The sequence below is a fragment of the Berghia stephanieae genome, chromosome 9, assembly GCF_034508935.2.
Source record: "Berghia stephanieae isolate SIO BIC M18660-M18661 chromosome 9, UCSD_Bste_1.3, whole genome shotgun sequence".
NCBI lineage: Eukaryota > Metazoa > Mollusca > Gastropoda > Nudibranchia > Aeolidiidae > Berghia > Berghia stephanieae.
Genome location: NC_088368.1, coordinates 18773588 through 18788104, shown reverse-complemented (window position 1 = coordinate 18788104; position 14517 = coordinate 18773588). Strand labels below are relative to the sequence as shown.

The 14517-nt window shown below is 33.8% G+C and overlaps 1 protein-coding gene across 1 annotated transcript in view; it reads right to left on the bottom strand.

The window, feature by feature from the left end:
• LOC144979819 (uncharacterized) overlaps window positions 1-13277 on the bottom strand; it is a 21467-nt gene extending 8190 nt beyond the window's left edge. Inside the window, exons 1-8 of the mRNA XM_078926959.1 lie at window positions 12772-13277; window positions 11262-11363; window positions 8238-8339; window positions 7734-7835; window positions 6475-6579; window positions 4693-4797; window positions 2838-2942; window positions 1495-1599 (exon numbers count right to left, since the gene is read on the bottom strand). Of these exons, the coding sequence (XP_078783085.1) occupies window positions 1495-1599; window positions 2838-2942; window positions 4693-4797; window positions 6475-6579; window positions 7734-7835; window positions 8238-8339; window positions 11262-11363; window positions 12772-12936 (891 nt within the window). The 5' untranslated portion in view covers window positions 12937-13277. The remainder of the gene's footprint in view (window positions 1-1494; window positions 1600-2837; window positions 2943-4692; window positions 4798-6474; window positions 6580-7733; window positions 7836-8237; window positions 8340-11261; window positions 11364-12771) is intronic.
• Between the last annotated feature and the right edge of the window lie 1240 nt (window positions 13278-14517).

Below are 14517 nucleotides of genomic sequence, written 5' to 3'. Positions count from 1 at the left end.
TCTGTCCGAAAAAAAAAATGTAATATCGCTTAACAGGCGTCAGGTCCCGTCCTACATGTTGAGTGTTGCTGTTGGTCAGGGACCACTTGTAAATCGCTTTGAGCACGTTTAGTGGAAATTGCGCTATATAAATGCTTTATATAATGTCGGTGTTTAGAGCGGCACAGAAACAATTCTGTTTTCTGTTTAAAGATTTCAGAGCCAGCTAGCTATCTACATCTGCAGATAGGCTGTCCTAAATTCTAATCGGTGATGAAAAGAAAAAAACCCCAAAAAAACAACCAAAAAAAAAAAACAACTGTTCATGGTATTGCACTCGTCTTGAGCGTGTAATTTGAAATCTGTGATCGTATCATCTTGTTTTTCCCCTTTGTTGCAGGTTCAAGGTCGTGGGGATCTTCAAACAACTTATATTTTGAACGGTATAGATAGAATGAAGTTGACGTCGCTCAGGTCTTTGTTATTGTGTTTTTGCCATCCGCGTTTATGAGTAATTCTCAATACTCTTCAACAGTCGTAACGTCACTTCCTTCCTTATGACGCATGATAACTTAGTAACACTGGCTCTAAACTATCGGAACAATGGCGGACGCCCTTATGAAATATTTCTCCGGCGAGCATAAAAGCGTTTCCAGAGGAAAAAAACCCCATATATTTTATCATGTTTTGACTTTTACATATTCTGATCACAAGGCATATGAAAAGGGAATGAAAAGTTCTAGCCAGAATGAAGAATAAAAAGTAATGATTTTCTTTGTTTAGAACCAAGATGGCCGCCGTTGTCGGGCAGCGTGACATCAGACTACTGAATCCTATTGTATTGACCAGACTATAAAAGTTCATGGTTACACAGAGTTTTGTGTGTTGGTCCGTTATACTTCCGGATTGCAATGTTATGAACTTCTTAGCCAAGCGCATACTATCTATAGCGCGGTTGCTTCAGTGTTCTCCTACTCGCCAGGGGACGTGAGTAAGTAGGATGAGTACTAGATGCACTTACAGAGAGAACGTCAACATAGCATTGCGCATGCGTCTCTCTTATCAACTGAGGAAATCTATCGTTTGGTAATGAGATATCACTATATTTGAGAAATCACTTTTCAAAATATTATTATATACATACTTAAATAAAATGAAAATATAACCAATAAACTTATTTTGATGAAAACTTCACAATGGATGAAAAATAATAAGAATGCACACAAGATTAAGATTACCCGCGTGGAAATCACTGACTTCACGATTCGGTAACAGACGAAAATATGGCTGAGAAACGATTTAACAGATGCATCACTGCTAACTTTTCATCAAACTGAGTTTATAAGTTATCTTTTTTATTTTATAAAAATATGTATATTATAATAACATTTTGAAAAGTGATTTCTCAAATATAATTTGTGATATATCTCATTAACCAATCGATATAATTCCTCAGTTAATAAGAGAGACGCATGCGCATTCCTATGTTGACGTTCTCTCTGTAAGAGTACTTACCTGCATCTTTGTATTGAAGGTTGATATTTCCGTTTTCAATTTTTTGTTTGTGTTTGCCAGTGTACTTTCCAATGCTTCAATTTGTTTTTCGAAGTCATCAACTTTCTGTTTGAGAGAATACAAAATAGAGTAAGAGATGTTAACATTTTCACGGCTTCGTCTTCTTCAGGTATGACACTTGACTTTTGACCTGCTGTAGGTCATGTACGAAAATGAATATAACAGCTGAGGTGTCTATTTTTGGGTAAGAAGCTCACAACATTGCCATCCGGAAGTATAACGGACCAACAAACAAGCTATGTGTATCCTTGACCGTTTATAGTCTGGTTGATACAGTTTAGTGAGAATTACTCATAAACGCGGATGGCAAAAAAAAACAATAACAAAGACCAGAGTGACATCACCTTCATTCTATCTATAGATTGAACGAAGATGACGTCACTCATGCCTTTGTTATTGTTTTTTGCCATCCACGTTTATGAATACTTCTCACTAAGCTGTATTAACCAGACTATAAACGTTCATGGTTACACATAGTTTTGTGTGTTGGTCCGTTATACTTCCGAATGGCAATGTTGTGAGCTTCATGCTACAACTTAACGATGGCCACGGTCCTAGTGTCAGGGAACAAGTTAACGATGGTGACGGATTTTTTTTTCTTTTTTTTTTTACAAAACCCACCGAAACCCATCGTCCTAGGTTCACTCCACACTGGTGTACACTTCCCCCCTGAGTCCCAGATTTACTCCCCACGGCTGCCTTCTTCATATAACTTTGTCGTGTTTCATCGGGTTTCTAAAAAAATAAACACCTTACTCCTCCCATTATCCCAGGTTCACTTAGAATGCAAAATTGGACATTTAATGATATAGTTAAATTTTGAATATAATACGATAAATTATTTAGTTTCACCACCACATCACCAATCGGTCAGAAAAGGGGCAGCGTGGTACGGTATTTGCTTCGTACCCGAAAGGTACTGAGTTCGATCACCCGCGCTGGGTAGTGTGGCCTTGAGCAAGTCACCTCACCCTAGCGCATTTTGCACTGCGGCTGACGCCTGGGTTATTCCAGTCATCCCTTGGAATAGACCCTAGAGAATAAAGGTATTATTATTATTATTATTATTATTATTATTATTATTATTATTATTATTATTATTATTAATTATTATTATTATTATTATTAATTATTATTATTATTATATATTATTATTATTATTATTATTATTTATTATTATTATTATTATTATTTATTATTATTATATCATTAATTATCAGACCTGTAAAATAATAGGAACAAAGAAGATAAGGAAGTGATGAATTCACACTAGCGTCATATACCTTCATCTTTGCCTGAATGGTCGATAATTTCCCTTTCAATTCTTTATTGTCGGCTCCAACTTTGATCTCCAATTGTTCAGCTTTCTTTTGAAACTCTTCAACTTTCTGTTGAGAAATGATTAATTATGTAGGATAGTAATAATAGTAATGAATAGGTGACTCTTAAACCTTCCATGGTGCATTCGTATTATGTAAAGACAGTAATTCGTTCAACATTTCATAGTAAATAATTAATTTAATGAAAATGTAGCTGCATGAAGCTCGATGGAAATTTAAAAAAAATAATACTAGGAAATTCAATGAAAGCATCATGTCAGCAAATGAAAACAGAACATATTGAACTTCCGGGCTTCAAATTTACTAAGTGACTTAAAGAGGAAAAAATGTGTGTTGTTTGCTTCATAGAACACTATCTGAACTATAGATAGTTCGAAGATGACGTCACTCATGTCTTTGTTATTGTTTTTTTTTTTTTTTGCCATCCGCGTTTATGAGTTATTCTCACTAAAGTGTATTAACCAGACTATAAACCTTCAAGGTTACACACAGTTTTGTGTGTTAGCCAGTTTTACTTCCGGATGGCAATGTTGTGAACTTCTTAGCCAAGTGCATACTATCTATATCGTGCGGCTATGTGGTCTCGTCAGCGACATCTATACTATTAGTGGACGATGGGTCTCGTAGTATGCCACTGGCTTTCGGATCGGAACGTCGGTCCTGAGTTCGAGCCTCGCTCGGCGCATACATGTAATTGAGTCCTTAGAATAGGCTCTTTACTCACATTCTCTCACCGGAAGCAGGTGTAAAATGAGTATCTACCTGGTCGTTAACAGCGTTGTTTCTGTATATCCCCTGACAGACGTCATGTCTCGTTCTACATATGTTACGTGTTGTGTGGCACATGTCATGGATAATGCACTATATAAAAGCTCAAACTTTTAAAGTTTAAGTTTAATTTAATCGACACGTTTAAGAATGCCATTGATAAAGAAAAAAAAAAAACAAAAAAAAAAAACAGACCAAAAAAAAAAAAAAAAAGAACCAAGGAAAAAAACAAACAAAAACCAAAAATTAAAACAAACATGACGTACTCAGACGTGTTAATTTGGCTGTGTGGCCTGGTGGTGTGACACACCTTCGGAACTGAAAGTCCGGGGTTCGAGTTCCGCTCTAAGCGAAGCAAAGCTGGATCCTTCGAAAAGGCTCGTTACTCACATTCTCTCACAGTACTCAGGTGTAATATATCCACTAAACATGCTCAAAGCGCGTTACAAGTGGTCCCCGACCAACAGCAATACTTAAAATGTAGAACGAGACATGACGCCTGTTAGGCGATATTACAATTTTTTTTTGGGACAGAGACAACGCTGTTAACGGCCATGTACTCATTTTATACCTCAATGCGGTGGAGAATGTCAGTAAAGAGCCTTTTCCAGGACTCTACTATGCGCCGAGCGAGGCTCGAACCCAGGACCTTCCAATACGAAAGCGAGTGTCATACACCGAGTCCGCATAGACGCACGTCTAGAAATCAAATACGATGATTTTAAGACCGTTTATTGGATATTGCACTTAACCCTCTCCTAACCACTCATAGGATAATCGTCACATTCGTTACGGTGCAACCGACAATTTTCTCATTCTAATTTCTCTTGTACATCACAAAATTCAAAGAAATGCTTTAATGACAGCTACGAGTATAAATACTAAACATTGTGTTGTAGAGCTCTTTTGTTACTTTTTGTTTGAGTAAAAAAAAGTCTATTCTTGTGTTGAGTGGGGGTGAATTTTCGGGGGAAATTCTAAAAATAGCTGGTAAGGAGAGAGTTAAACGCTCAAGAATTATTTTCGTTACCTGCATCTTTTCATTGAGGAGAAATATTTTCGTTTTCAATGCTTTATCATTGGCTGCCACTTTCTTCTCCAGTGCTTCGGTGTTCTTTTCGCAGGCATCGGCTCTCTGATGAGGGGAAAGATGCCATGCCGTATGATGTCATAATAATAGTGATAATGATGATGATGAGGATGATGATGATGATGATAATAATAATAATAGTAATATTAATAATGATATTATTATTATTATTATTATTATTATCAATAATAATAATAATAATAATAATAATAATAATAATAATAATAATAATAATAATAATAATATAATAGATGAGATGATGATGATGATGATATATGATGATGATGATAATAATAATAATAATAATAATAATAATAATAATAATGATATATAATAATAATAATATATAATAATAATAATAATAATAATAATAATAATAATAATAATAATAATAATGATGATAATAATAATAAAGATAATAATAATAATAATAATAACAATAATAATAATAATAATAATAATAATAATATAATAATAATAATAATAATAATAATAATAATAATAATAATAATAATAATAATAATAATAATAATAATAATAATAATAAAATGCTGTTTACACAAATTCTCTGGTCGTACTCAGGTGTAAAATGAGTATTTTACGCGTTTCTGTTGGTCAGGAACTATTTGTAAAGCGCTTTGAGCACGTTTAGTGGACATTACATTGTGAGCTCAATTATTATTTTTTTGCCTTTGACCCATCAATTAGAAAAAAATACCACATTGATAATTGAGAATGAATATGTTTCTGACGACAATGAATCAAAATTAACAAAAAATTACACGTCCACAATCCAGTTAATGCTTAATAAACACAAAATGACATTCATTCTGCCGTCATAAGACAAAGGGTCACATTACAACGGCGATAAAGGGTCAGATTGAATTATTGACATTGTCATTTTCCTGAGCCGTACGCGCATTTATCCATCTGGATTTCGTGTCGCTAAACCAATAAATAAATGTTTTATTACAAAAATAATGATTGAGTTAAAAAATTGAGCTTTGAAATAGCGCAATATCCACTAAACGTGCTCAAAGCGCTTTACAAGAGGTCCCTGTCCAACAGAAATATTTAACATTTGGGACGAGACATGACGCCTGAAAGGCGATATTATAATTTTTTTTTCGGACAGAGACAACGCTGTTAACGACCAGGTACTCATTTTAAACCTGATCACGATGAGAGAATGTAAGTGAAGAGCCTTTTCCAAGGACTCAACTATGCGCCGAGAGAGGTTCGACCCCAGGACCTTCCGATCCGAAAGCGAGTGTCATACCACAAGACCACATAGCCGCACGACTGATTTACGACTTGATAGATTGAAGGAAATAGGAGCAAACGGTCTCTTTGCTTGTTTGCTTGTGTGTGTGTTTTTTTTTTTTTTATTTTTTTTTTGTGGTGTATTTTTTTTCGATTTTATTTGTGTTTTTTTTTTTTGTTTTTTTTGGGTGTGTTTTTTTGGGTGTTTTTTGGAATGTTTTTTTGTTTTTTGTTTGTTTTTGTGCTCTCATGTAATTATTGTTTCTTTGTTTGATATGTTTTGTTTGTTCTAAGACGGAAGTATTCCAGCAGGTCATTGGCATTCACGCGATTGTTCCTCGATGGCAACACGCGAACGTTTTGCTTTCTCTCATTTCAAAATCGACGATTGAAATTGAATGAAGTGTGTGCGTGTCGGCGGCCTTTTGTCTTTCACCACCGTTCCAGGAAGTTCCATACCTGCGTCACTGATTCCAGTTTTGTCGCTTTTGTTGTAATGAATTCTTTATTGGCCGACACTCGTCTGTCCAATGTTTTCATCTGCTTTTCACAGGCGTCAACTTTCTGTTATGGAAGACATAATATTGTGTCAAGGCGGATAATCAATGATTAACATGCAATTTAAAAAAAACAATTGGTGCTATGAATTTAGATACAATACTCACAACATCCGCCTGCCGGATATGCCCTATTGACCCACAAATCTGGAAGTTTAAATTCTGATTGATATGATTTAGTGAGAACTGATCACCAAAATGGCTGTCTAAAAAACAATAACAAAGAGCGGGGTGACTTCCACTTAGTTCCTTCTATAAAATGAATATGACCACGTATATATAGAGCATTTACACGGGTTTACCATGCTTAAAGGGAACATGCGACTGGTATCGTATGAAATGGAAATAACAAATAAGATTCCACGTGTCTTATAGGAAAATAAATGAAACCTTGTGCTATTGATCATAGTAAACACACTGAAATGCAATTAACAATGTTAAGTGTCAAATAGTCAAAATGTGTTGGGACGAATCTCCAACTGACTTCATTTCTTTTTCATGTAACTTCATATTTGGCACAATTAAACTTTTTCAGCCAACAACAACACCCCCCCCCCCCCACAAAAAAAAAAACCCCAAAAAACCCAATAAAACAACAAACAAGGAAAACATGATGCAATTATGAAAAAGCAGACGACAGAGATATATTGAGTATATCATTTCTATAGATAGTATGCGCTTGGTTAAGACACAACATTGTCATCCGGAAGTATAACGGGCAACACACAAATCTATGTATAGCCTTAACAGTCAAGTTGATACAGTTTAGTGAGAATTATTCTTAGACGCGGAGGGCAAAAAAGCAATAACAAAACCTAAGTGACGTCATCTTCTATAGATAGTATTAAATTGATGTCACTCGGATCTTTGTTATTGCTTTTTGCCATCCTTCTTTATGAACAATTCTCACTAAACTCTATTAACCAGACTAAAACGTTCAAGGTTACACACAGTTTTCTTTTTGTGTGTTGGTCCTTTAAACTTCCGGAAGGCAATGTTGTGAGCTTCTTAGCCAAGTGCATACAATCGATAGAGAAATCTTGGAATGTTTACAGCATCTTAAAGAGTAGTGGAAAGTGTGTATTGTTAGGAATAGGGATACTAAGTAAACACGGCTACTCCACAATGAGATTTCGGCCCTCACAACTTCTGATTACATACCTGCATCTTTGCATCAAGATTTGATAGTTTCGTTGCCAAATCCTTAGTGTCTGCCACTTGTATTTCCAATTCTTGTGCTTTTGATTCACACACGTCAAGTCTCTGTTTTTTGTTTAAAAAGGAAATACAAAAAAAGAACCATAAAAAAAAGAAACGACAAAAACTAAACGACAAAACAAAACAAAACAAACAACAAAATGTAAAACAAAAAACAGAAAAAATAACAAAACAAAAAAGAAAGAAAGAAACAACTTTTCCCCCTCCAAAAAATATCAAAACAAAAAACAAAATAAAAACATACAAGAGAAGTTTAACAGATCATACTAGTCACGCATCACGCATCACGCATCGCGTTTCTATCACATGATCATTCTCATTATAGGTATAGATGTTTGCAACGTCTTAAAGAGTCGTGGAAAGTGTGTATTCTTAGGAATAGGGATACTAAGTAAACACGGCTACTTTACAATGAGATTTCGGCCCTCGCAACTTCTGATTACATACCTGCACTTTTGAAACAAAATTTGATAGTCTCGTTTCCAATTCCTTAGTGTCTGCCACTTGTATTTCCAATTCTTGTGCTTTTGATTCACACACGTCAAGTCTCTGTTTTTAGTTTAAAAAGAAAATACAAAACAAAAGTACAAAACAAAACATAAAATTTAAAAAAAAAACAAACAACAAAAAAAAAACAAACAAAAAAAAAAACAAACAAAACAAGCAAAAAAAAAAAACAAAACAAACAAACTGAAAACAAAAGACAAAAACGACACATCAACACAAAGCAAACAACAAAATGTAAAACAAAACAGATAAAAAAATACCAAAACAAAAAAGAAAGAAAGAACTCTTCCCCCTCCAAAGAAATATAAAAACAAAAAACAAAATCAAAACATACAAGAGATGTTTAGCAGATCATACTAGTCACGCATCACGCATCACGCATCACGTATCTATCACATGATCATTCTTATTTTACATCAAGATTTGATAGTCTCGTTTCCAAATCCTTAGTGTCTGCCATTTGTATTTCCAATTATTCCGCTTTTGATTCGCACGTCAAGTCTCTATTTTAGTTTTAAAAGACAATACAAAACAAAACAAAAAAACAACAAAAAAAAACAAAACAAAAAAACCCCAAAACAAACAAAAACAAAAAACAAAAGACAAAAACGACACATCAACACAAAACAAACAACAAAATATAAAACAAAAACAGAAAATAATAACCAAAAACAAAAGAGAGAAAGAAAGGAACAATCCTTCCCTCCCCAAGAACATTAAAACAAAAAAACAAAATCAAAACATACAAGAGAGGTTTAGCAGATCATACTTGTCACGCATCACGCATCCGCATCACGTATCGCGTTTCTATCACATGATCATTCTCATCTTACGTATAGATAGTGCCGCGATGCGAGCTTTGATTGGACGGGACAATGTAAACATTCCAATGACCAATAATGACATTGCATAGTGGCACTCTTTCCACGTATAATGAGAATGATCATTTGATAGATACGTGATACGTGATGCGTGATTTGTATGATCTGCTCTCTACAAACAAATTCGAACCTTTTATATGGCGCATTTTTACTGAATAAACTCAAAGTGCTCTACAAGGGGTTCCTAGACAACAACAACACTTAATACATCATATGTGGCATGACGCCTTAATGACACTATTTAATAATAATAATAATATTAATAATAATAATAATAATAATAATAATAATAATAATAATAATAATAATAATAATAATAATAATAATAATAATAATAATAATAATTATTATTATTATTATTATGATAATAATAATAATAATAATTTCCCTTTATTCATTCATAAGGTGATTTTTTCTTTCTATTGCAAGGGAAGACTGGAATTACCCAGGCGTCAGCCGCAGTGCAGCGCCGCAACTTTCGGTTTCTTTAAGACAGAGACAACATTTGACAGGCCAGGTACTCATTTTACACATGGGTGCGGATAAATCGTTTCCAAAGACTCAAAACTTAACGCCCCTCAAAATGGGTCTCGAATGGACCTATCAGTTCGAAGGCGTACGAATGTCTGTACAAAAGAACGCCTAACAGGTGATGATACTGTATGTAATAAACATATGGTTCCATAATATAGCATATTGGGGTATTTAATGAAACACTGTGAAGCGAATTGAACATGGTGAATCAGTGTAAATGTACTATATAAATGTTATACTAATCTATGTATTTTTAAATAAAATACTGCCATTATGTTAGTTTCAGAAGGAATTTTTTAGGGAGAAATTGTTGCATTTTATTTTGTGATTTGTCTCCTTTGAGTACATACCTGCAAAATTGCATCGATTGATGTCATTTTTGTTTTCAAGTCTGAATTCTCAGCCACTTGTTTTTCCAGGGTGTCAATTTTCTGATAAAATAATCCGCGCTTTCTAATATAGAAGTCTTGATGAGCCGCAACAAGATGTCAATCTTCTGCTTTAGTAATGTAATTTTGAAGTGTAGTTTGAAAATTGGTTCAGGCTTTCACAACTTTCTATCTTCAGTTGTGTGATTACTTCTCACTGTTACATCATCTTTAACAGACTAAAAACTTTTAAGTTTATTCAATGTTTTGTGTATTTGTACGATTGATATGGCGTGGAGAAATTGTATTTTTTCTGTAATTTACTTTAAAACTTCGACTTGACATTGGAAAACCGCAAAAGGAAATGAGCCCCAACGTTTCTTGTTTAAATATTATCACTTATTTAGTATCGGAACAGATGATTCGCATCAACACATAAAATATGCGTAGCATTGAGGAGGACCAGAGATGCGATTGGCATTGAAATTGGCCAAATTATCCATTTAAAATTTAAAATTTGATATAAATTAGATCAATTTTTTTTACAACATTTCCCAAAAGAAATGTTTAGTTTAGTTTAGTCTAATCCCTAATTTCTTGCCCCATTGTCTTTATATTTTAAGAAAAAAAAGTAAGATAATATATTTTCCCATTGTCCCAGTTTAGATTTTCTAGGATTTTTCAACATAACGGTACATAAAACTCTGTCATAGCCAAACATATCCTTTTATATTTTCTCATTCTGCTTGTTCTAATTAATATCTTGAAAAATACGGATGCGTTTTGTTGATATGTTGATTGGAATGTTTTAGTAAAAATGTTTTGTTATCTGAAATCAATTTTTCAGACATTTGTTTCCTTACACAAAACCTGTGACAACTCTCTTATAATTGAGCTTTTATATAGCGCAATATCACCTAAACGTGCTCAAAGCGTTTTACAAGAGGTCCCTGGCCAACAGCAGCATTTAACTTTACATGTAGGACGGGACATGACGCCTTTGTAAGCGATATTACATTTTTTTTCGGACAGAGACAACGCTGTTAACGGCCAGGTATTCATTTTACACCTGAGTACGGTGAGAGAATGTGAGTGAAGAGCCTTCTCCAAGGACTCGCTCCGACCTTCCAATCCAAAAGCGAGTGTCATACCACTAGACCACATAGTAGCCGCATGTTTACCTGTATTATTGATTCGGCTGATGTCATTTCAATTGTCAAGTCTGAGCTCCCAGCCACTTGAGTTTTTAAATTGTCAATCGTCTGTTCCAGCACGTCGATTTTCTGTTTGGGAAATTGAGAGGTAATAGGGAATGAGATTAGCGGAAGAGTAGCACCCCTTGATTGGACGTCATCGGTGGAGAAGTTATTTGTAAATAAACCAACTACAAGCCAAGCGCTCCAAATATATTTCTGTACAAACATGCATATCATAATCAACGTTATGCATTTTTGTACAGAAATATGAATAATACATTTTGTATTTTGGAGCGCTTGGCTTGTAGTTGTTTTGTTTACAAATAACTTCTCCACCGGTGACGTCCTATCAAGGGACGCTACTCTTCCGCTAAACTCATTCCCTATATAAAATTCAAAGGTTTCTATCTTTAAAATTAAAAAAAAATTAATTGATGACACTTAACAAGACGAAATTCCTCTGGTTTCAAGATTGAGAGACAATAAAACAATCATGGAGTAATCGAACAAAAATGATGGGCTTGATTTAATTTGTTGTATTTATGCATTGGTTTATAACAATGAGCCCATAACAACCTCGGTTATCAGACCTTCAAATAAGTACTGGTTAGTTACACCAATTCACTATTCAATTGAAAAAGATTTTATAGAATGAAGAGAACTATCTATTAACTCTAACATTTACATTTTACATACAAAACTGATACTTGTTATAATCTCAATATTATATACTTAGATATAAAATATTGATCCGAAATATTCCTCATAGAGCAGCTTTGACGTTTTGTATTCATATGGCACTGGGTCTGAATCAAGCCCCACTGTCGTCGGCACAAAGCTTGGAGAAGGCCCTTTAGTCACATGTTATCACTGTACTCAGGACTAAAATAGGTACCAGAAAAGTGTTCTCTCTACCATAAAGAATTGCATAAGCGCCTTACTCAGTCATGTATTTTCCAGTCGATTAGTCTTGTTGTTGACTTGGAGCCACGTGTAAAGCGCTTTTTGCTCATAATTATTGTGGATATTGCAGTATGTAAAAGCTAATGCTGTTGGTCATCAGAACTACACAACAAAAAGCATCTTAGGAAGGCTGTTGTAAATGATGATGATGATGATGAGGATGATGATGATGGTGGTGGTGGTGGTGGTGGTGATGATGATGTTGTTGTTGATGCCGATGATGGTGACGATGACTACGATGTTACTAGTTTGTTATGTGTGAGTGTGTCTATGTCAATATATTGTATTGTTATAAATGTGTAACCAAATTATGACAAATTGCCACTTTATGAGGACAATAAAGATTATTATTATTATTATTATTATTATCATTATTATTATTATTATCATTATGATTATTATTATTATTATTATTATTATTATTATTATTATTATTATTATTATTATTATTATTATTATTATCTGGATTTCGCTTTCGAACCAGTGACAGGTTTAAAGAGATCATAATAGTATAATGTTATCTATTTCTCACCTGTTTTAGGGAGTCGCTCTCTTTTTCAAAAGTGAACATTTTGCGTTGATGTTCAAACATCTGTTTTTCAAGATTGAACATTTCTTTAGTTTTAATGGCATCACTCTTTTCTAAAGCGTCGAGACGGGACAATAACTTCTCTGTTTGTTTTCTCTCCTCGGACATGATTCAATGGTTCTGTGTCTTCTTTGGTTGCTTTTTCTTTTTGTCGTTGAATTTATTTTGCCTCTCAACAAACCAAACAAACAAAAAAACAAAACAAAACAAAACAAAACAAACAAAAAATAAAATGTTAAAAATAAAGTCACACTGAATTGAACATGCGACGTTAAAGGTCAGGGAACCATCACAGTATCGACAAAGTTTGCCATAAACCTTACAACAAGTTAAGGGCCAGTGTGGCTCAGCAGTACGTACGGTCTTTGCTTCGTACTCGAAAGGTACCGAGTTCGATCACCCGCCGCTGCGCAGTGTGGCCTTGAGCAAGTCACCTCGCCCTCGCTCAATTTGCGGTGCTGCGCTGAGGCTAACGCCTGGGTTGTTCCAGTTTTCCGTTGGAATAGAGACAAATTTCTCCTATGGGATGAATAAAGGGAATTATTATTATTATTATTATTATTATTATTATTATTATTATTATTATTATTATTATTATTATTATTATTATTATTATTATTATTATTATTATTAACATTATTATCATTATTATTATTATTATTATTATTATTATTATTATTATTATTATTATTATTATTATTATCATCATCATCATTATTATTATTATCATTATTATTATTATTATTATTATTATTATTATTATTATTATTATTATTATTATGATCACTATTATTATTATTATTATTATTATTATTATTATTATTATTATTATTATTATTATTATTATTATTATTATTATTATCATTATCATTATTATTATTATTATTATTATTATTATTATTATTATTATTATTATTACTATCATTTTTTTTTTTTTTAAAGTTACACATTCTCCATCCCAACCCTTCATTGTTAAACCAGGGAAGTAGAAAATCAATGTTTTGTCACACTGGTAAAACCAAGCAGGAGTGTTTGGGACCGTAGCCTTCGTAAAGTTATGGCCTGACATTGACCAAAAAATGACGTCAAAATGCCAGTCTTTTGCCACAAAAGAAAAGAAATCGTGAGTTGTATTCAATAGTTCAACCAATGAAATGACTTGTTTCCATGAGCTCTACTAACGACAACTCACTAGGCGCTTCAAAAACCAAATAATGACGTCAAAATGCCAGTCCTTTTGGATTTCAGTGTCAAGCTATAACATAACGACGGCTACGTTGGGACCCACAGTTGAAGAATGCCATAAACTAGGCTTGATGGAAATCTATCTATGGGCCTTCAAAATTTCCATGACAACCATGACTTAAAACCAAGTATAAGAATCATGATGGCAGAAAGTAACTGGATAACTTTGAAGGAGAGAAGGAGAATAATATAAACTGAAGATTTTTAAAAAAAGGTATATGTGCGGCTATGTGGTCTGGTGGTATGACACTCGCTTTCGGATCGGAAGGTCCTGGGTTCGAGCCTCACTCGACGCATAGTTGAGTCCTTGGAAAAGACTATTTACTCACATTCTCTCACCGTACTCAGGTGTAAAATGAGTACCAGGCCGTTAACAGCGTTGTCTTTGTCCGAAAAATTGTAATATCGCCTAACAGGCGTCATGTCTCGTCCTACATGTTAAAT